The sequence below is a fragment of the Heterodontus francisci genome, chromosome 33, assembly GCF_036365525.1.
Source record: "Heterodontus francisci isolate sHetFra1 chromosome 33, sHetFra1.hap1, whole genome shotgun sequence".
NCBI lineage: Eukaryota > Metazoa > Chordata > Chondrichthyes > Heterodontiformes > Heterodontidae > Heterodontus > Heterodontus francisci.
Window position 1 is genome coordinate 51,543,031 of NC_090403.1, and position 23,064 is coordinate 51,566,094.

General features: G+C 48.7%; 1 protein-coding gene across 5 annotated transcripts in view; it reads right to left on the reverse strand.

Moving 5' to 3' along the window:
• The window catches only part of LOC137348204 (protein AF-10-like), a 172,028-nt gene that overhangs the window by 65,570 nt on the left and 83,394 nt on the right, over positions 1 to 23,064 (reverse strand). For all 5 annotated transcript variants that reach the window (XM_068013556.1, XM_068013555.1, XM_068013554.1 and 2 more), the window contains 2 exons: positions 11,539 to 11,634; positions 8,684 to 8,855 (listed from right to left, as the gene is read on the reverse strand). In XM_068013556.1, the coding sequence (XP_067869657.1) occupies positions 8,684 to 8,855; positions 11,539 to 11,634 (268 nt within the window). The remainder of the gene's footprint in view (positions 1 to 8,683; positions 8,856 to 11,538; positions 11,635 to 23,064) is intronic.

A 23,064-nucleotide genomic window follows, 5' to 3' on the forward strand; every position in this document is an offset into this window, starting at 1 on the left:
GGCTATTCAGTCCAACTGGTCTAGGCTGCTGTTTATGCTCCACATAAGCCTCCCCCCTTCATCTAACCACATTACCATCTCCTTCTATTCCTTTCTCTCTCATCTGTTTGTTTATCTAGCTTCTCTTCAAGAAAGGGAATAGGGATAACCCTGGGAATTACAGACCAGTCAGTCTTACGTACGTGGTGGGCAAATTATTGGAGAGGATTCTGAGAGACAGCATTTATGATTATTTGGAAAAGCATGGTTTGATTAGAGATAGTCAGCATGGCTTTGTGAGGGGCAGGTCATGCCGCACAAGCCTTATTGAATTCTTTGAGGATGTGACAAAACACATTGATGAAGGAAGTGCAGTGGATGTGGTGTATATGGATTTTAGCAAGGCGTTTGATAAGGTTCCCCATGGTAAGCTCATTCAGAAAGTAAGGATGCATGGGATACAGGGAAATTTGGCTGTCTGGATACAGAATTGGCTGGCCCATAGAAGACAGAGGGTGGTAGTAGATGGAAAGTATTCAGCCTGGAGCTCGGTGACCAGTGGTGTTCCGCAGGGATCTGTTCTGGGACCTCTGCTCTTTGTGATTTTTATAAATGACTTGGATGAGGAAGTGGAAGGCTGGGTTAGTAAGTTTGCCGATGACACAAAGGTTGCTGGAGTTGTGGATAGTGTGGAGGGTTGTTGTAGGTTGCAACGGGATATTGACAGGATGCAGAGCTGGGCTGAGAAGTGGCAGATGGAGTTTAACCTGGAAAAATGTGAAGTGATTCATTTTGGAAGGTCGAATTTGAATGCAGAATACAGACTGAAAGACAGGATTCTCGGCAGTGTGGAGGAACAGAGGGATCTTGGGGTCCACGTCCATAGATCCCTCAAAGTTGCCACCCAAGTTGATAGGGTTGTTAAGAAGCCGTATGGGGTGTTGGCTTTCATTAACAGGGGGATTGAGTTTAAGAGCCGTGAGGTTATGCTGCAGCTCTATAAAGCCCTGGTTCGACCACACTTGGAATATTGTGTTCAGTGCTGGTCGCCTCATTATAGGAAGGATGTGGAAGCTTTAGAGAGGGTGCAGAGGAGATTTACCAGGATGCTGCCTGGACTGGAGGGCATGTCTTATGAAGAAAGGTTGAGGGAGCTAGGGCTTTTCTCATTGGAGCGAAGAAGGATGAGAGGTGACTTGATAGAGGGGTACAAGATGATGAGAGGCATAGATAGAGTGGATAGTCAGAGCCTTTTTCCCAGGGTGGAAAGGGCTATCACCAGGGGGCATAATTTTAAGGCGATTGGAGGAAGGTTTCGGGGAGATGTCAGAGGTAGGTTCTTTACACAGAGAGTGGTGGGTGCGTGGAATGCACTGCCAGCGGTGGTAGTAGAAGCAGATACATTAGGGGCATTTAAGCGACTCTTGGATAGGTACATGGATGATTGTAGAATGAAGGGCATGTCGGTAGTTTGATCTCAGAGTAGGTTAAAGGGTCGGCACAACATCGTGGGCCGAAGGGCCTGTACTGTGCTGTACTGTTCTATGTTCAATGAAACTCAGCTATATGCATCAAATACTCATTGTAGTAGAAACTTCCACATTTTAACCACTCTCATGTTAAAGAAGTTTCTCCTGAACTTCCTATGGTATTTATTCGTGACTATCTTATAGTTATGGCCCTAGTTCAGGCCTTGGCTGCAATTGGAAACACCTTTTCTTTGTCTACTCTGTCAAACCGTTTGTAAAGACCTCTATCAGGTCACCCTTACCTTTTCCAGTGAAATGATTCCCAGCTTATTTAATCTATTCTTATAGATACAGCCTCTGAGTTCTGGTATCATTCCAGCAATTTTTTTTATTCTTTCATGCGATGTAGGCAAGGCCAATTGCCTTTAACAATTGCCTGGCTTGCTCGGCAATTTCAGAGGGCAATTTTAAGAGTCAACCACATCGCTGTGGGTCTGGAGTTGCACGTAGGCCAGACCAGGGAAGAACGGCAGATTTCCTTCCCTAAAGGACACCAGTGAGCCTGATGGGTTTTTGCAACAATCGATGATAGTTTTATGACAGCATTACTGAGACTAGCTTTCAATTCCAGATTTCTATTAATTAAATTTATTAATTGAATTTAAATTCCACCAGCTGCTGTGGCGGCAATTGAACCCATTAGCTTGGGTCTCTGGATTACTAGTTCAATGACATCACTGCACTTCCAATGTCTTTTGCACCCTCTCGAGTGCCTCAATGTCCTTCTTATAATACAATAGAAAGAAAGATTTCAAATTTCTTTACTAAACATCACCTAGCTGAAGAGGTATCTGACACAAGTACTCCAAGGCCAATCGTCAAGTGTGAGCTGAGACTGCCAGGCTATTCAACTGTTGCAGGATTGCCTCAATACCTCTGGCCTGGAAAGGGAAGCTGATCAGACGTGCACATTTGACTAGTTTCCAGTAATAGTTGTTAGATAGTAATCAGAAGCAGGAATCCTGCTTGATCTCCTGCACCCACCCCCACCTTGGAGTTGTGACTAAATATAAGCCCTCTACAACCAGATGGGCTGAGATCAGCTAACTCAGCATAGGCGGTGGAGGGAGCCCGGCCTCTCGCTGATCCGTCCAGCTCCATTCTACAGTGTTCTTGCCAACTGAGCCATGCAGCCCTGCCCGAGCACTCATTTCAGAGAGGACACAGGGTGACTGACAGCAGATTACAAGGCTGTAATCCAATCAAAGGGCTCAGATAAGTCCCAGGAGACAAAGCTTCAACCCGTCTGTTCATCAGCCGGGTCCCGAGACAGGATTACTGCCTGAAATCCTGACAGACATCTCCAAATGCTTCGATTACACAGCATTTAAAAGACAATGAAACTTCCTTCGGCACTGAGCCTGAAAGATGTGAGACTGGACCTCACGGCACCTTGGTTATGTTGGGAGAGTGTGAATTATAGTAGAATAATAATTTTACCCCTCCTTGAAAGCATAGTAAGGAAGGAACATCGGAGCTTGAGGCAGCCATTCAGCCCCTCAAGTTTGTTCTGTTATTCAATGAGATCATGGCTGATCTATATTTTAATTGAAACAGGTTTCAGTGAAGCATCTAAAATTCTTAGAAGGGTTTTCAGAGTAGATGTTGAGAGATTACTCCAGCTGACTGGAGAGGCTGAAGGCCACAGTTTCAGGATGAGGGGTTGGCCATTTGGGACTGAGGAGAGGAGAAATTTCTTCACTCAGAGGGTTGTGGATCTTTGGAATTCTCTACCACAGACAGCTGTGGGTGCCCAGTCATTGAATTTATTCAAGACTAAGACTGATAGGATTTTTGACACCAAGGGAATCAAGCGATATGGAGATTGGGCAGGAAAGTAAAGTTGAGGTAGATGATCAGCCATGATCTTACTGAATGGTGGAACCGACTGGAGGGGCCGAATGGCCTACTCATGCTCCTTCTCCTTACGTGTGCAACTCCACCCACCTACAACTGGCTAACAGGGCAGCAATTAGCGTGAGGTTATCTTGTTTTTTCAGATTGACACCTCAATTGGAAACACTCGTCAGATTCAGTACCTGCTGCTATAATGGCTCAGTTTGTAAATGCACTGCAGTCTAGATCATCGTAGATTCAATCCACAGTCTGTACTGCGCTAGCTGATCTCAACCAGGGCAGCAGAGGTGACCCAATTGACACCACCACCTTTGCAAAATGCCCATGTGCTGACACTGGACAAAAACAGGACCCAAATATGATGCCTACTACAGTCAAACAGCCAGTCAACATTCACTGCCAAAGATAAGACACGAGGAATGGCCACTTGGACTTGGTCCAGGGCAACTGCTGCCATGCATGGAACTGTGGCCAACTGTGAGATAGTACCTTCAGCAGAGGAGGGGAGAAAATTAGTGTTAGCTCATTTCGGCAAATGCTCCCTGGCTACAGTGTGCGACAGTATGTCATGTACTGCATACACAGCACGGAAAAAGACGCATTTATATCGCACCTTTCATGACTTCAGGACATTTCAAAGCGCTTTACAGCCAATGAGGTACTTTTGAAGTGTAGTCACTGTTGTAATGTAGGAAATGTAGCAGCCAATTTGTGCACAGCAAGCTCCCACAAACAGCAATGGAATAACGACCAGGTAATCTCTGAGTGATGCCGATAAACAGTGGCCAGGACACTGGGGTAATTCCTCTGATCTTCTTCAGAACAGTGACCACCTTTTACGCCCACCTGAAAGGGCAGACGGCACCTCAGTTTTCAGAGCTGGAATTTTTCATTGGGCATGAGGCCCCGCCCACTGGCCGAAAAGTCAGGGATGATCCTGTCTCTGTCCCCTAGGCCCTTATTTGGTCTTGAGTGGGACTTCCACCTCCTTGAAGCAGGAAGTCCCGCCTAATGGAGCTGCCAGCCAATCAGCGAGCCGGCAGCTCTTAGTCCCAGCAGCGCCACTGGGAGTGGTGGCCACTGTTGGGACTACACCCAGCCATCGTAAGCAAGGTGAAGGACAGGTATGTTTATAGGGCCTCAATGGAGACAACTGACCAGGCCCCAGTGAGGTAAGGAGGGGGGGGGGGGGGGGGGTCGGTTAGGGGGGCTGGGGGAGTTTGGGGCTTTGGGGGCAGCCCTCCATGGGGCAAAGGGTACCCGATCAGGAGTGCCCCCTCCCCGCCCTCCATACAAGGCAGCCGCCTGGTTTTACCAGGCGGGGCTCTCGAAGCTTTTGCCGTCTGGCCGCCAAGGGTAAAAGGGCCTCGACTGGCCTGGGGAGGGCTTGCTGTTGTTATGCGGGGCGGTGGCAAACATTGCAGCGGGGGCGGGTACGCCCACCCCCCCCCACCGCATCCGACTCAATTTTACGCCCCCCACCTTCACCAGCCCACTCGTTTGGGGGCCATAAAATTCCCGCCACGGTCTCATCTGAAAGACGGCACCTCCAACAGTGCAGCACTCCCTGAGCAATGCACTGGTACTGCCTCGACTTTTATACTGAAATCTCTGGTGGGGCTTGAACCCACAACCTTATTACTCAGTCTACCACTGAGTCATGTTTGACACTCACATGGCTAATTTCTTAGACTTTGTGCAAGGGTTTAAAGATATTCTTGCGTAGGTTGCTCAGAGCTTCCTGTCGAGGCACTGTGGCTTTTCTCAGCTGGGTGAGCAGCTATATGATCTTCCGTTTCAGAACGTGTAGGTGACTGACTGTTCGTGTGCATGTGAACGTATGCAGGAGGTGCCTGTGCGTGTGTGTTGGGGGAAAGGAGATATCGGAGAGAGAGTGTTAATGCACATGTCTATTGCTGGCATAGTTCAGGAATGAAGCCCAGATTAGGGTCACTTACAGCACGGTTTATGGTATTTTATTTTTAAATTTTAATTTGGAATTGGAGAGGCCTGTCTTTGTTAACTGGCTTCTGGGGACTATGCTGTTATATCAGTTTTATGAAGATTTTTCAATTTGCTAGTGTACTGCCAGTAAAACAGGATCTGCTCATCTACTATTGGTAGAATTTGCGAAATCAGCAGCTGAGCCCTGACCCTTCCTGGCTCACAGACTTTACCTGAGAATTAGTCTGAAGGGCATTTTACCCTCTACGGACAACATGAAATCTGTTGCCTTCTCTCGGGATTGCCATGACAGGTTGAAGGAATTTGTCTGACCTATCAATCAGATTACTGCCTTGTAATATCTACATGGCCCATCAGTCATGTAGAGTGAAATAATAACCTCTTCAACTACCAGCCAAATAATGGGGTTAAGCCACAGCAGTGACTTTCCCACTCTCTCCAGCAGGATCCTGGTCACTGGCAAAACAAAGCGAACAGCAGCAGGCACAATACCACCAGCTCCAGTGTGTTCTAAGGAAATCACAGAATCACAGAATAATACAGTGCAGAAGAGGCCCTTCGGCCCATCGAGTCTGCACCGATGCATTAAAACACCTGACCTGTCTACCTAATCCCATTTGCCAGCACTTGGCCCATAGCCTTGAATGTTATGACGTGCCAAGAGCACATCCAGGTACTTTTTAAAGGATGTGAGGCAACCCGCCTCTACCACCCTCCCAGGCAGTGCATTCCAGACCGTCACCGCCCTCTGGGTAAAAAAGTTCTTCCTCAAATCCCCCTTAAACCTCCTGCCCCTCACCTTAAACTTGTGTCCCCTCGTAACTGACCCTTCAACTAAGGGGAACAGCTGCTCCCTATCCACCCTGTCCATGCCCCTCATAATCTTGTACACCTCGATCAGGTCACCCCTCAGTCTTCTCTGCTCCAGTGAAAACAACCCAAGCCTTTCCAACCTCTCTTCATAGCTTAAATGTTCCATCCCAGGCAACATCCTGGTGAATCACCTCTGCACCCCGTCCAATGCAATCACATCCTTCCTATAATGCGGCGACCAGAATTGCACACACTACTCCAGCTGTGGCCTTACCAAAGTTCTGTACAACTCCAACACGACCTCCCTGCTTTTGTAATCTATGCCTCGATTGATAAAGGCAAGTGTCCCATATGCCTTTTTCACCACCCTATTAACCTGCCCTTCTGCCTTCAGAGATCTATGGACAAACACGCCAAGGTCCCTTTGCTCCTCGGAACTTCCCAGTGTCAGGCCATTCACTGAATACTTCCGTGTCACATTACCCCTTCCAAAGTGTATCACCTCACACTTTTCAGGGTTAAATTCCATCTGCCACTTTTCTGCCCATTTGACCATCCCGTCTATATCTTCCTGTAACCCAAGTCACTCAACCTCACTGTTAACCACTCGGCCAATCTTTGTGTCATCTGCGAACTTACTGATCCTACCCCCACATAGTCATCTGTGTCGTTTATATAAATGACAAACAATAGGGGACCCAGCACAGATCCCTGTGGTACGCCACTGGACACTGGCTTCCAGTCACTAAAACAGCCGTCTGTCATCACTCTCTGCTCCTACAGCTAAGCCAATTTTGAATCCACCTTATCAAGTTACCCTGTATCCCATGTGCATTTGCTTTCTCGTTAAGTCTCCCATGTGGGACCTTGTCAAAGGCTTTGCTGAAATCCATGTAAACTACATCAACTTCACTACCCTCATCTGCACATATCTCATCTGAGATGAGCTTCCGACCACATCTCCACTTCATCACCAACACCACCTAATTTTGCCTCTAACATTGCCCAACTCCGCCTCAGCTAATCTGCCACTGAAACCCTTACCATGCCTTTGTCACCTCTGGACTTGACTATACGAACGCTCTCCTGGCCAGACTCCCAACTTCCACCCTCCTCTGCTGCCCTTGTCCTGACTCACACCAAGTCCCATTCACCCATCTCCCCTGTACTCACTGACCTACATTGGCTCCTGGTCTGGTAATGCAGCAATTTTAAAATCCTCACCCTTGTTCCCATCTTTGCAACCTCCTCCAGCCCAACAAGCCTCTGGCATTTCCCTGACTTTAACTTCTCCACCAGTGGCGGCTGTGCCTTTTGCTCCTGAGGCCCTAAGCTCCGGAATTTCTTCCCTATTCTCTCCGCCTCTGTACTTCTCTCTCCTCCTTTAAGACATTCCTTAAATCCTACTCCTTTCACCAAACTTTTGTTCATCTGTCCTAATATCTCCTTATATGTCTTGACGTCAAATTTTGCTTGATAAGGCTCCTGTGAAGTGCCTTGGGACCTTTCACTATGTTATAGGTGCTATATAAATGCAAGCTGTTGTTGATGTTTACATCCATTCTCATGACCTCCTCGATATGTTGCTGCTGCACCACTCTACTGTGGACCACCCTTATACATCATCAACCTCAACGCTCACCATTCCATTTTATCTTTTCCCCTTTTTCTCCCCTCCTCTTGGAGCCATTCAGTCCTGTTGAGAGGTGCCCTCTCCCCATGCCCAGGCCAAGTGGTCAAGAGCCCATACATTGGCCCATAGCGGGTGTGTTAACAAGCTATTCCACTTTGGGACTCATCACAAGTAGGCTCCGATCTTGTATATACAATGTCCAGCCTTGGTAACCGGATAGCCATCAGGAGAGGGTACGCAGGCTATTATCTCCCCACCCGATCCCTAGTGCACTGAGCCCAATACCCCAAGTGCTCCCCTTGCCGAGATGTGCTGGTTAATGTTACTGGACTAGCCTGGCCCAATAATCCAGAGAATGACAGTTCAAACCCAACCGTGACAGCGTGAGAATTTTAATTCAGTTAAAAAAGCTGAAAATAAAAAAATTAGCATCAGTAAAAAGTGACCATGAAGTCACCGGTTTGTCGCAAAAACCCAGCTGGTTCACCAATTGTCTTTCAATAGAAGGAAACCTGACGTCTTACCAGGTCTGGGCCGAAATGCGAGTCCAAGTTACACAGCAACTCTTAGCAACGTGGGACATTGAAGGCGCTATATAAATGCAAGTTGGTGTTAATTGTCCTCCAAAGTGACCCAGCAGGTCACATAAGTTGTATCCAGCCTCTTGCAATCAGGACAATTAGGGATGGGAATTCGTGCTGGCCTCGCCAGCGATGCCCATATCCCCGAGAATGAAGTTTTAAATAAAAACTCAGCACGCACTGGAAATCAAAACCTGGGGCAGTTTGATTTGTTTAGCTCAGGTAAGTGCCTTGTTTGCTGGTTGGGCCTATGCAAAGGCTCACCTTCTTAATTTCTCATCAACACTTCCCCTCAGCAGATTCAACCATCCAATCGCTTACAGTACCTTGCTGAAATGGACTTGCTGACGATACAGTGGAAACACTGGCCACGCTCTTCCCGCCACCTGGCTTTCGTCCCCTCTGGCTGGAGCCATGATTGGGAGCCTTCTTCGCTTTGACCTCCGACCTGGCAACCTCTGCCGCCTCCTTTCCGCTCACGTGTGGTGCAGATGCTCCCTGGAAATGTTTATTGGTAAAGGGAGCTGTGGTTTCATCCAAACTTCTCATGGTCCCTGACCTGTAGCTGTGACTGCTGTTGCCGCTAGCACTTGTGCAAGTCTGATAGTTATTAGTTAGATATAACAAAAGGGGAAGAAACGACAGCGCAGAAACTTCTCGTTAGTTTTCTTTAAAAAAAAAAGGATTTAAATTGGAGAATTGGCACGTAGGGCAGAGAAACAGCTGGAATCATGAACTAGAACAAATGTGTAATGCACTAGAGGCACTTTTAAATTCCAGGGGAGGGATTTAAGAAAAAGTTTAAATAAGGAAGTTTTGATTTACAACAGTAAGATTAAAGCATCTCTTGTCACAAACAGGTAAGTAGCTGATGAGAGAAAGCTGTTGCAGGAGAATGCCGTGAATGAACTGCTCTATAAAAGATTACAGATGCTTTATAAATTCACACTCTACTACATAGCCCTATTTGTCTTTGTGACAATTATATATTCTGTGATATTTCTGGCTCAATTTTACAGAGATTCATATAGCACAGGAGGACATTCAGCCCATTAAGACTGTGCTGGTTCTTGAAAGAGCTATCCAATTAGTCCCTATTACTTCCCTTTCCCCATAGACCTTCAAATATTTATCCAATTTCCTTTTTGAAAGTTACCATTGAATCTGCTGCCACTGCCCTTTCAGACACTGGGTCACCAAACGTGCACGGGTTAATTGTCCGATTCCATGTTCCCAGCAGCGCTCAAACACCATGCATGTCAGACAGTCGGCACAACACAGTTGTAGCCTAGTCTCCGAATCAGAGATCTCTGCTGAAAGGGCAAGTTTCAGTGAATTTATCCCATAGATTTAAAATTAACAAATTGACAGTGTTATCTATCTTCACTGAGTGACATCACTTACATAAATGGACAGCACAGAAAACAGGCCATTTGGCCAACTGCTCCATGCCGGTGTTTATATTCCACACAAGCCTCCTCCCACTCCTCTTCATCTATCTCCATCAGCATAATCTTTTATTCCTTTCCCTTTCTTGTGTTTATCCAGCTTTCCCTTAAACACATCTACGGTATTTGCCTTAACTACACCTTGTGGTAGTGAGTTTCAAATTCTAACCACACATGGGCATAGAAGTTTCTCCTGAATTCCCAATTGGATTTATTGGTGATTAACTTACATTGATGACCCTTAGTTTCCACAAGGGAAAACATCTTCTCTATCTCTACCCTACTGACTCCTTTCATAATCTTAAAGACCTCTATCAGATCGGTCCTCAGCCTACTTAGTGCAAAGTTCCCATTAACACTCAGCTAAACCAGCACAAACCAGGGATTCAAGTTCAGACTGCCTGGTCTGTGTGTCTCAGTAGCATCTCAGCTGGTGCATTTCGCCACTAAGCCATTGTAGGAACTTTCACTCTGGCTGTTTTATTCCAGACAGCCCCGACCATCCTCTTTTATTAATGTTAATATTGATATTGAACTGCACATACTCCACCAGGTAACATTTGCAAGAAGCATTCTTATGAACAGTCTGAGCTTGAAACCCTGGTTTGTACTGGGTTGGCTGAGTGTTAGTGGGAGCCTTGTGCTACGTCGGCTGACGGCTGATTTGATAGAGATCTTTTTACTCTTCCAAGCATCATTACGGCACTCTCCAATACAACACTGCACATACTCTATTGGACAAACACAATGAAGACGTTCCCACTGCAGGACATTTTTGTATTATTCCCAAGGTCAGTTTTGTACAGATGGTTCGTTGTACCAGCAGATGGCTAGGATCTTTCTACCCATTTCATTCTATGTGTTACGTTCGTCACTGTCTAAGGAATTATGACCTGGTTGTTGTTTCTGTAAGTTTGACACCAACGATCTCCGACAGTTCTTCCAAATAGTGATATAGTGATGAACGTTAATTGTATATCAATTGTGTTTAATTATTTGCAGGTGGAGGGCATTAATTGGGCTCCTACTTGAGCATATAAGACACTTACTGAGACTGCGTGGGGTGTGAGTTAGGAGCTATATGTTTGTAATCACTCTGTAAACAAAGCTAAGACTGAGTAAAGATGGGCTCCTGTATCATTCTTCAACAACTGGCTTTCTATAAAATAACAATGGACAGCTTAGAGGGTTGCACATTTTCACATTAGGAAAAGCAAAATTAACAATGAAGGTAAAGGAGTAGCACATTGGGGCACCTGCACTGAAGCAGCAACAGATGCCAGCACACTGGGACACAAGAGTACCAACAGGTGCCAGTAGGTGCCACCTTTGATAGAGAAATTGGAAGGAATATTTTCAGGTATGGAATGTGTGATCACAAGCGGAAGAGGCAGTCACAGTATTTACTGGTGGATAAACACCTGAAGGAGAATAATACAGGAAAATGGCCAAGTAATGAGAGTAGAGAAGAACGATTGATGCAGAGCCAGCATTGGCATTATATACCAAATGGTCTCCTTCAGTGCTGAAATATCAGCTGTTTTATGAATGAGGGCTGAAACTGCTGCCTGACAAGCTCAGATGCCCGAGTACCAGGTGTAGTGTGAAAACAAAGAAAAGGAATGTAAACTGAGAAGTGCAGCACTGATGATCAACAAACTTGCATGTCCTCATTTGGGTGGATTTGAGGATCAGGGCCTTGGAGCTGTTTGCCTTGTAACATCGACACTTACCTTCTCTGTGACTACAGTAACGGCATTAACAACAGTGTTCAATGATTCTGCAGCTTTCTTGAGTTTCTGCTTTGGCCTCTCCCTGTCTTTCCGGCTCTGCAAGATAAGAAATAAAAAGTGTTTAATTTGCGTCACAAAAACTTGCATTTATATAGCGCCTTTAATGTAGTAAAATGTCTCCAGGCCTTTCACAGGAGCTTTATCAGATGAAACTTGACACCAGGATGACATTAGGACAGGTGCCCAGTAGCTTGGTCAAAGAGGTAAGTTGTAAGGATTGTCTGAAAGGAAGAGAAAGGAGTGAAGGAGAGGTTTAGAGACAGAAATCCAGAGCTTAGGGCCTAGACAACAGAAGTCGCAGCTACCAACTGGGGAGCAATGAAAAATGGGGATGCACAAGAGGCCATAATTGAAGAAAGGTAGCTTTCTGAGAAAGTTGTAGGGCAGGAGGAGGTTACAGAGACAGGGAGGGGTGAGACTATGGAGGGATTTGAACAAGATGACAATTTTAAATTGGAGTGGCTGCTGGACTGGGAACAAATGTAGGTCAGTGAGCACAGGGGTGAAGGGAACAGGGGACATTTTGTTCATTTTCTTTTCCCCTGAAGGCATCGATCCTTACGTGACCAGGGTCACCAGGACAAATGAGACTGATCCAGTCCTTTCCCCAATGTCGTTGCAAGGGCATTTTCCAGCATAGCATCAGTGGCTCATCATCAGGAGCCATCAGCTCAGTGCATGACGCTCTTTGGTCTGCCCGAAACTTGCTGGTCTTCCAGTGCAGAGAGTTGTCCACGGCCGAGTGTCACAGACCGGCACATTCCAAGGTCCAGGACTACGTGCTGAGGGACGGACTAAAGCTTGGGCCAGTCGCCACAAAGGCTCAATGGTGAAAGGCTACCATATCAGCTCCTTTCGCCATAGTATACAGAGGGGCTGGAACCCATGTAAAACCCCTTGGGCTGTATGCACCAAATATGTTTTTGCTGTGTAATGCAAATGTACATAAAATGGAATGGAAAGATTTGTGAGGCAACTCATGTTCTGTATCCAAGGAATCTGATCGCTATTGTGCTTTCTAAAATGTCAAATTTGAACTGTTTTGTCATTTTATTTTTTTTAACAAATTTTTATGAATGAAGTATATATTTGGGGAAAAAAAATCAGGAGTGGGAATCCTAGCTGTTTACCCCTTTGCCCTCTCTGTTGAGACCAATTGTAATCTATTTAATGCCACCTTGACTGGGATCAGCTACCTGAGCAGAGCCCAGGGGATGAACACTGGGCACGTTTTGTCTTTATATAATCACTGAGTCATCAGAAATGGGTGGAATAAACGGAATTCATTTCCTTGCAAGGGTGAACGCAAGTAGATAAAACTATTTAAAAAATACCCAAAGGCGTTTTGGATATAATAACTAAGGGGACCCAGTATGAGAAAAGAAACAATGATGAATTTATACAATATACGAAGTAGTGCCAGCCTTAGGTAACCTCTCAGTCAGAGGGCTGTGGGTTCAGGTCTCACTTCAAACACTCAAACAGAAAAATCTAAGCTGATGCTCCCAATGCAGTACTGAGGGAATGCTGCACTGTCAGATGTACTGTCTCTCCAATGCGATGTTAAGCCGAGAGCCTGTCTGCCCTCTTGGTTAAACATGGCACTATTTTGAAGAAGGACAGGGGCGTTATCCCCGGTGTCCTGGCCAATATTTATCCCTCAACCAATGTGACTGACACATCGCTGTTTGTGGGATCTTGCTCTGCACTAATTGTCTGCTGTGTTTCCTACATTACAACAGTGACTACACTTCAAAAAGTGGCTGTAATGTGCTTTGGGACATCCTGAGGTCATGAACTGTGCTATATAAATGCAAGTCTTCCTTTTTTTTTAAAATACTGCTGAGACAGACTTTTGGCACAATTCACAGAAAAAACATTAAAATCATCAAAAACCTATGGTGTAGACTCATCAGGATGTTATCGGGGATGGGTAACTATAGTTAGGAGGAGAGATGTGCAATATTGAGAGTATTTACATTGCAGCAGAGAAGTCTAAGGGTTAACTAAATGGAGATTTAAAATTATGAAGGGTATTGATACAGGAATTAGGCAAAGACAAAGGCTGGGGAGCTGGGGGAAGTGGCTTCAATTTATAATTCCTGCTAAGAGTGTAAGGTTAGGAAAAAGTTACGCAGAGAGAGTTAAAAGGGTGGACTGCTTTGCCATAGAATAAGATACAAAGCTATGGGGAGACAGCAGGACAGTGGGGCGAGATACAAGTTGGAGCTGGGAGCAACATGATGGGCTGAATGGCCTCCTTCAGTGCTGCAAACGTCTATGGTTCCAATTTTATTTGTCTCTGATTTGGAGAAATGCACGATCATTTTTTTGGGGTTCAAAAGAGTGACAAAAGCTAGCTGGGGAGGAAAATAAAATGGAACAATTTTGTCGCTTATTTATCAGAACATTAGATAAGGCAGCAGAAAGTAGACTGTGAAGGAGAACGTGCTGACTTGGCTTTGGTTTGGGAGCATGGGGGGGAAGCAGGAAATCAGCCTGAATAGCCGGCCCTGATTGCTGTTCCAGCGAGACTTTGCTGGAAAATGCCTCCCCAGTCAAATTTCACTGTAGGCTTCTGTTTGTAGAAGGGGCAATTAGTAGATCCAGCGTCGATAGAATTATACACAAGAGCTAGAGTCAGTAGTGACCGTACAGGAGAGTAAAAACATCAGGGCGATAAATGAAGTAGAAACCTTCTAGAGACAAAGCATTGGGAGGTTCACTTAAATATAAATTATTGATTTGCTCAATTTAATGGCCACATTTACTGACACATCCACATTAAGATTTCAGAGGATCATATGAATTGAGACATGAGAATAGTTCATTTTCTAGTATGGAGTAGGATAATGGAGCTGTTGACTAATCGTAGCAATCAATCTCTATCAACTAATCCACAACAGACCCAGACGTGAGGAGAGAGCTTTGGGAAATTCTTCACTCAGAGAATGGTCAGAAGTGGAGCTTGCTGCAAAATAGATTAGTTGAGGCTAAGGTACCGATGCATTTAAAGGGAAGCTGGATAAGTATGTGAGGAATGAAGGATACGTTGATGGCGTTACATGAAGGGTGGGATGAGGCTCGTGTGACGTATAAGCACCAGCATACGCCAGATGGGCCGAATAACCTGTTTTTGTGCTGTTAATTGTCAGTCGGGGCTCAATTAGTAGCACTCTCGCCGCTGAGTCACAAGGTTCTGTGTTCAGGCCCCACTCCAGGACTTGAGCACAAAAATCAAGGCTGACACTCCAGTACAGTACTGAGGGAGTGCTGCACTGTGGGAGGTGCTGTCTTTCAGATGAAACATTAAACCAAGGCCCCATCTTTCCTCTCAGGTGACCGTAAAAGATCCCGTGGCTCAGTTCAAAGAAGAGCAGTGGTGTTCTCCCTGGTATCCTGGCTGATAGTTATCCTCAATCTATATCACAATAACAGATTATCTGGCCACTAACACATTGCTGTCTAAGAGTTTGCTGTGTGTAAATTGGTTACAACAGTGACTACACTTGAAAAAGTACTTCATTTGCTGGAAAGCGTTTCGGAAATATCTGAGGGTCATGAAAGGTGCTATTTAAATGCAAGTCTTTTTTTTCTTTTGATTCTATTTATTTCTATGCATCCAAAGATTCATCAAGCTTGCTACACTTACCACATCATGTTTTAAATGACTCAATCTTTGGCTTCCTTGTGTCGAGAGACAATGGGTAAGCTGCCTAGAGGTGGTCAGTGGTTTGTGAAACAGCGCCTGGAGTGGCTATAAAGGCCAATACTAGAGTGACAGACTCTTCCACAGGTGCTGCAGATAAAATTGGTTGTCGGGGCTGTTACACAGTTGGCTCTCCACTTGCGCTTCTGTCTTTTTTCCTGCCAACAGCTAAGTCTCTTCGACTCGCCACTCTTTAGCCCCGCCTTTATGGCTGCCCGCCAGCTCTGGCGATCGCTGGCAACTGACTCCCACGACTTGTGATCAATTTCACAGGACTTCATGTCGCGTTTGCAGACGTCTTTAAAGCAGAGACATGGACGGCCGGTGGGTCTGATACCAGTGACGAGCTCGCTGTACAATGTGTCCTTGGGGATCCTGCCATCTTCATTCCAAATTACTCAATACTGCATCCAACAATATACACTCATCCATGTGCCTGGGATTTGTTGGTTACAGCTCCCCAGTATACTTGGCAACTCAAACAAACAAAGTCCAGCTTTTTTCATTGCTGCAAACCTGCGGCCAATTTGGGCAGAACAAAGGGTAGCAGATTTTTTTTTGAAAGGCCCAGCAACTTCTGCAAATTAGCAGCTGATCTATCAGCAACTTGACAGAAAGGAGACAAGTTCACATTTAGGGTGCAGATCAAAAGGTATCTGAACTGTATCGGCAGCCCACTGACTGCCCCAACCACACACTTCCTTCCAGCCCTCTGGTAGAAGTGGTATCAGTAGGACTGCGTATCATGTGCAATTGCACAAGGCCCCAAGTAGCTCCAGCGAAAGGTGTGTCTATTCAAATATAGAGACCCCAAACCAAACCTCTGCCTGTAGACTCATCAGGCTAACACTAACTATGGCACCACCCTCCTGCCAAGCAAACACTGACTATAGCCCCCTCCCTCCCTCCCTCGCCAGGCAAACACAAACCCTCTCCCATCCCCTGCCAGGGAGCACCAATGCTAGCCTATCCACTTCCCTCACTAAACAAACACTGACCCCAGCACCCTTTCCTTCCTTCGTCTCCAGCCCCCTCTCCGCCAGGCAAACACCAATCGTACCAACACCACCCCCCACCCCAGACAAACACCAAACGTCACCACACCTACCCACCATAATGTTGCGGAGGCGGAGGCAAGAAAATGACTTGTATTTATAGAGTGCCTTTCATGACCTCAAGATGTCCCAAAGTGCTTTACAGCCAATGAAGTACCTGTGAAGTGTAGTCACTTTGTAACGTAGGGATCGCGGCAGCCAATTTGTGCATAGCAAGCTCCCACAAACAGCAATGTGATAAATGACCAGAAATCTGTTTGTGATGTCACTTGGGGGATAAATATTGATCAGGACACCAGGGAGAGCTCACCAGGTCTGCTTTGAAATAGTGTCGGGGAGTTATTTACCTTCACCTGAGAGGGCAGGCGATGCCTCAGTTTAATGCCCCAGCCAGCAGTGTAGTGCTCCCTCAGTAACTGCACTCGGAGTGCCTGGCAGGATTAGGGGCTCAAGTCTCTGGAGTGAGGCTTGACGCCATGACTTCGTGACTAAGGGACGGGAGTGCTACCCACTGTGCTGCGGTTGACACTTATTCCTCATCATACCAACTGGCGAAAGCTGGAAGACTGGTTTAAATCCGTAGAGTTTATTCTGGAAATCTCTGTGACACACAGTGCAGCAATCCTGTGAGGAATGTGCACTCGATGGGCTGCGCAGATATTTTTTGTAATTAAACTTTTGTGAAATATGCTTCCCAGCAACCAAGAAAACGGGCAGACCACTTCATTACACATGCTGCAGACCATGCACATAACTAAGAATCTGAAAAATTTGAAACATTGAGTATAATATTACACAGACTATGCAGTGAAAACGTTAGTCTCCTTTTCAACACTGTGAATGGAGCATGTGGTTGTTGAGTGAGGCTTGCAAATTCAACATTCGATAGCAGATAGCAAGTTCAAAAAAAGTCTCAACCACAGCCGAGTGCCGATGTGCGATGGCTCATTACTGAGATTAGAACAAAGAACAAAGAACAAAGAAAATTACAGCACAGGAACAGGCCCTTCGGCCCTCCAAGCCTGCGCCGATCCAGATCCTCTATCTAAACATGTCGCCTATTTTATAAGGGTCTGTACCTCTTTTCTTCCTGCCCATTCATGTATCTGTCTAGATACATCTTAAAAGACGCCATCGTGCCCGCATCTACCACCTCCGCTGGCAACGCGTTCCAGGCACCCACCACCCTCTGCGTAAAGAACTTTCCACGCATATCCCCCCTAAACTTTTCCCCTTTCACTTTGAACTCGTGTCCTCTAGTAATTGAATCCCCCACTCTGGGAAAAAGCCTCTTGCTATCCACCCTGTCTATACCTCTCATGATTTTGTACACCTCAATCAGGTCCCCCCTCAACCGCCGTCTTTCTAATGAAAATAATCCTAATCTACTCAACCTCTCTTCATAGCTAGCGCCCTCCATACCAGGCAACATCCTGGTGAATCTCCTCTGCACCCTCTCCAAAGCATCCACATCCTTTTGGTAATGTGGCGACCAGAACTGCACGCAGTATTCCAAATGTGGCCGAACCAAAGTCCTATACAACTGTAACATGACCTGCCAACTCTTGTACTCAATACCCCGTCCGATGAAGGAAAGCATGCCGTATGCCTTCTTGACCACTCTATTGACCTGCGTTGCCACCTTCAGGGAACAGTGGACCTGAACACCCAAATCTCTCAGGACATCAATTTTCCCCAGGACTTTTCCATTTACTGTATAGTTCACTCTTGAATTGGATCTTCCAAAATGCATCACCTCGCATTTGCCCTGATTGAACTCCATCTGCCATTTTTCTGACCAACTCTCCAGTCTATCTATATTCTGCTGTATTCTCTGACAGTCCCCTTCACTATCTGCTACTCCACCAATCTTAATGTCGTCTGCAAACTTGCTAATCAGTCCACCTATACTTTCCTCCAAATCATTTATGTATATCACAAACAACAGTGGTCCCAGCACGGATCCCTGTGGAACACCACTGGTCACACGTCTCCATTTTGAGAAACTCCCTTCTACTGCTACTCTCTGTCTCCTGTTGCCCAGCCAGTTCTTTATCCATCGAGCTAGTGCACCTTGGACCCCATGCGCCTTCACTTTCTCCATCAGCCTACCATGGGGAACCTTATCAAACGCCTTACTGAAGTCCATGTATATGACATCGACAGCCCTTCCCTCATCAATCAACTTTGTCACTTCCTCAAAGAATTCTATTAAGTTGGTAAGACATGACCTTCCCTGCACAAAACCACGTTGCCTATCACTGATAAGCCCATTTTCTTCCAAATGGGAATAGATCCTATCCCTCAGTATCTTCTCCAGCAGCTTCCCTACCACTGACGTCAGGCTCACCGGTCTATAATTACCTGGATTATCCCTGCTACCCTTCTTAAACAAGGTGACAACATTAGCAATTCTCCAGTCCTCCGGGACCTCACCCGTGTTTAAGGATGCTGCAAAGATATCTGTTAAGGCCCCAGCTATTTCCTCTCTCGCTTCCCTCAGTAACCTGGGATAGATCCCATCCGGACCTGGGGACTTGTCCACCTTAATGCCTTTTAGAATACCCAACACTTCCTCCCTCCTTATGCCGACTTGACCTAGAGTAATCAAACATCTGTTCCTAACCTCAACATCCGTCATGTCCCTCTCCTCGGTGAATACCGATGCAAAGTACTCGTTTAGAATCTCACCCATTTTCTCTGACTCCAAGCATAACATTCCTCCTTTGTCCTTTAGTGGGCCAATCCTTTCTCTAGTTACCCTCTTTCTCCTTATATATGAATAAAAGGTTTTGGGATTTTCTTTAACCCTGTTTGCTATAGATATTTCATGACCCCTTTTAGCCCTCTTAATTCCTCGTTTCAGATTGGTCCTGCATTCCCGATATTCTTTCAAAGCTTCGTCTTTCATCAGCCACCTAGACCTTATGTATGCTTCCTTTTTCCTCTTAGCTAGTCTCACAATTTCACCTGTCATCCATGGTTCCCTAATCTTGCCATTTCTATCCCTCATTTTCACAGGAACATGTCTCTCCTGCACGCTAATCAACCTCTCTTTAAAAGCCTCCCACATATCACATGTGGATTTACCTTCAAACAGCTGCTCCCAATCTACATTCCCCAGCTCCTGCCGAATTTTGGTATAGTTGGCCTTCCCCCAATTTAGCACTCTTCCTTTAGGACCACTCTCGTCTTTGTCCATGAGTATTTTAAAGCTTACGGAATTGTGATCACTATTCCCAAAGTAGTCCCCTACTGAAATTTCAAACACCTGGCCGGGCTCATTCCCCAACACCAGGTCCAGTCTGGCCCCTTCCCGAGTTGGACTATTTACATACTGCTCTAGAAAACCCTCCTGGATGCTCCTTACAAATTCTGCTCCATCTAGACCTCTAACACTAAGTGAATCCCAGTCAATGTTGGGAAAATTAAAATCTCCTATCACCACCACCCTGTTGCTCCTACATCTTTCCATAATCTGTTTACATATTTGTACCTCTATCTCACGCTCGCTGTTGGGAGGCCTGTAGTACAGCCCCAACATTGTTACTGCACCCTTCCTATTTCTGAGTTCTGTCCATATTGCCTCACTGCTCGAGTCCTCCATAGTGCCCTCCTTCAGCACAGCTGTGATATCCTCTTTGACCAGTAATGCAACTCCTCCACCCCTTTTACCTCCCTCTCTATCCCGCCTGAAGCATCGATATCCTGGGATATTTAGTTGCCAATCATGCCCTTCCCTCAACCAAGTCTCAGTAATAGCAATAGCATCATACTCCCAGGTACTAATCCAAGCCCTAAATTCATCTGCCTTACCTACTACACTTCTTGCATTAAAACAAATGCACCTCAGACCACCAGTCCCTTTAGTTGTTTTCAGAAAAATAGACGCCACTAGGGGCGGCTACTCAAGAGCAGCTGAGTAGACACCTCAGGCAATTGGATAGCAACTCACTCCTTCTCTTCCGCTATTTACTATTTACCTGTGAATCTTGACCAACAGGCTATCTAACTATAAAGCATCGTAGCAACTATGGCTCAAATGGTAGCACTTGTGCCTCTGAGTCAGAAGGTCGTAGGTTCAATTCCCACTCCAGGACCTGAGCACAAAAATCTAGACTGACACTCCAGTACTGAGGGAGTGCTGCCCTTATTGGAGGTGGCATCTTTTGGATGAGATGTTAAACTGAGACCCTTGTCTGCCCTCTCAGGTGAACGTAGAAGATCCGATGGCACTATTTCGAAGAGCAAGGGAGTTATCCCCAGTGTCCTGGCCAATTTTCCGACAACAGTGACTGGATTTCAAAAAGTACGTCATTGGCTGTCAAGCTCTTTGGGATGTCCAGTGGTTGAAAGTGCTATATAAATGTAAGTCTTTCTTTGTTTTCTTTTTCAAGCCTCAACCCATCTCCATCTATTGTGGTCAGGGTCGGAATCTTGGCATTCCTGAACCAGAGTCAGCCTGTGGCATCTGTAGCTGCCCCTGCTCAGATTGAGGGTGGGTGGTGGGAGAGATTGGGGGGGGGGGGGGCAGGCGAGGGAGAGACGGTGGGGGGTGGGGGGGAGGAGGGAGAGACAGGGGGGGGAGGAGGGAGAGACAGGGGGGGGGAAAGAGAGGGACAGACGGGGAGGGGGGGGAGGGACAGACGGGGAGGGGGGGGAGGGACAGACGGGGAGGGGGAGGGAGGGACAGACGGGGAGGGGGAGGGAGGGACAGACGGGGAGGGGGAGGGAGGGACAGACGGGGAGGGGGAGGGAGGGACAGACGGGGAGGGGGAGGGAGGGACAGACGGGGAGGGGGAGGGAGGGACAGACGGGGAGGGGGAGGGAGGGACAGACGGGGAGGGGGAGGGAGGGACAGACGGGGAGGGGGAGGGAGGGACAGACGGGGAGGGGGAGGGAGGGACAGACGGGGAGGGGGAGGGAGGGACAGACGGGGAGGGGGAGGGAGGGACAGACGGGGAGGGGGAGGGAGGGACAGACGGGGAGGGGGAGGGAGGGACAGACGGGGAGGGGGAGGGAGGGACAGACGGGGAGGGGGAGGGAGGGACAGACGGGGAGGGGGAGGGAGGGACAGACGGGGAGGGGGAGGGAGGGACAGACGGGGAGGGGGAGGGAGGGACAGACGGGGAGGGGGAGGGAGGGACAGACGGGGAGGGGGAGGGAGGGACAGACGGGGAGGGGGAGGGAGGGACAGACGGGGAGGGGGAGGGAGGGACAGACGGGGAGGGGGAGGGAGGGACAGACGGGGAGGGGGAGGGAGGGACAGACGGGGAGGGGGAGGGAGGGACAGACGGGGAGGGGGAGGGAGGGACAGACGGGGAGGGGGAGGGAGGGACAGACGGGGAGGGGGAGGGAGGGACAGACGGGGAGGGGGAGGGAGGGACAGACGGGGAGGGGGAGGGAGGGACGGAGACGGGGAAGGGGGGGGGAGGGAGGGACGGAGACGGGGAAGGGGGGGGGAGGGAGGGACGGAGACGGGGAAGGGGGTGGGGAGGGAGGGACGGAGACGGGGAGGGGCGGGGGGGGAGGGAGAGACGGGGAGGGGGGGAGGGGAGGGAGAGACGGGGAGTGGGGGAGGGAGGGAGAGACGGGGAGTGGGGGAGGGAGGGAGAGACGGGGAAGGGGAGAGACGGGGAAGGGGGGAAGGGGAGAGACGGGGAAGGGGGGGAGGGAGAGACGGGGAAGGGGGGGAGGGAGAGACGGGGAAGGGGGGGAGGGAGAGACGGGGAAGGGGGGGAGGGAGAGACGGGGAAGGGGGGGGAGGGAGAGACGGGGAAGGGGGGGAGGGAGAGACGGGGAAGGGGGGGAGGGAGAGACGGGGAAGGGGGGGAGGGAGAGACGGGGAAGGGGGGGAGGGAGAGACGGGGGGGGGCGGTAGGGAGAGACGGGGGGGGGCGGTAGGGAGAGACGGGGGGGGGCGGTAGGGAGAGACGGGGGGGGCGGTAGGGAGAGACGGGGGGGGCGGTAGGGAGAGACGGGGGGGGCGGTAGGGAGAGACGGGGGGGGCGGTAGGGAGAGACGGGGGGGGCGGTAGGGAGAGACGGGGGGGGCGGTAGGGAGAGACGGGGGGGGCGGTAGGGAGAGACGGGGGGGGCGGTAGGGAGAGACGGGGGGGGCGGTAGGGAGAGACGGGGGGGGCGGTAGGGAGAGACGGGGGGGGCGGTAGGGAGAGACGGGGGGGGCGGTAGGGAGAGACGGGGGGGGCGGTAGGGAGAGACGGGGGGGGCGGTAGGGAGAGACGGGGGGGGCGGTAGGGAGAGACGGGGGGGGCGGTAGGGAGAGACGGGGGGGGCGGTAGGGAGAGACGGGGGGGGCGGTAGGGAGAGACGGGGGGGGCGGTAGGGAGAGACGGGGGGGGGCGGTAGGGAGAGACGGGGGGGGGCGGTAGGGAGAGACGGGGGGGGGCGGTAGGGAGAGACGGGGGGGGGCGGTAGGGAGAGACGGGGGGGGCGGTAGGGAGAGACGGGGGGGGCGGTAGGGAGAGACGGGGGGGGCGGTAGGGAGAGACGGGGGGGGCGGTAGGGAGAGACGGGGGGGGCGGTAGGGAGAGACGGGGGGGGCGGTAGGGAGAGACGGGGGGGGCGGTAGGGAGAGACGGGGGGGGCGGTAGGGAGAGACGGGGGGGGCGGTAGGGAGAGACGGGGGGGGGCGGTAGGGAGAGACGGGGGGGGGCGGTAGGGAGAGACGGGGGGGGGCGGT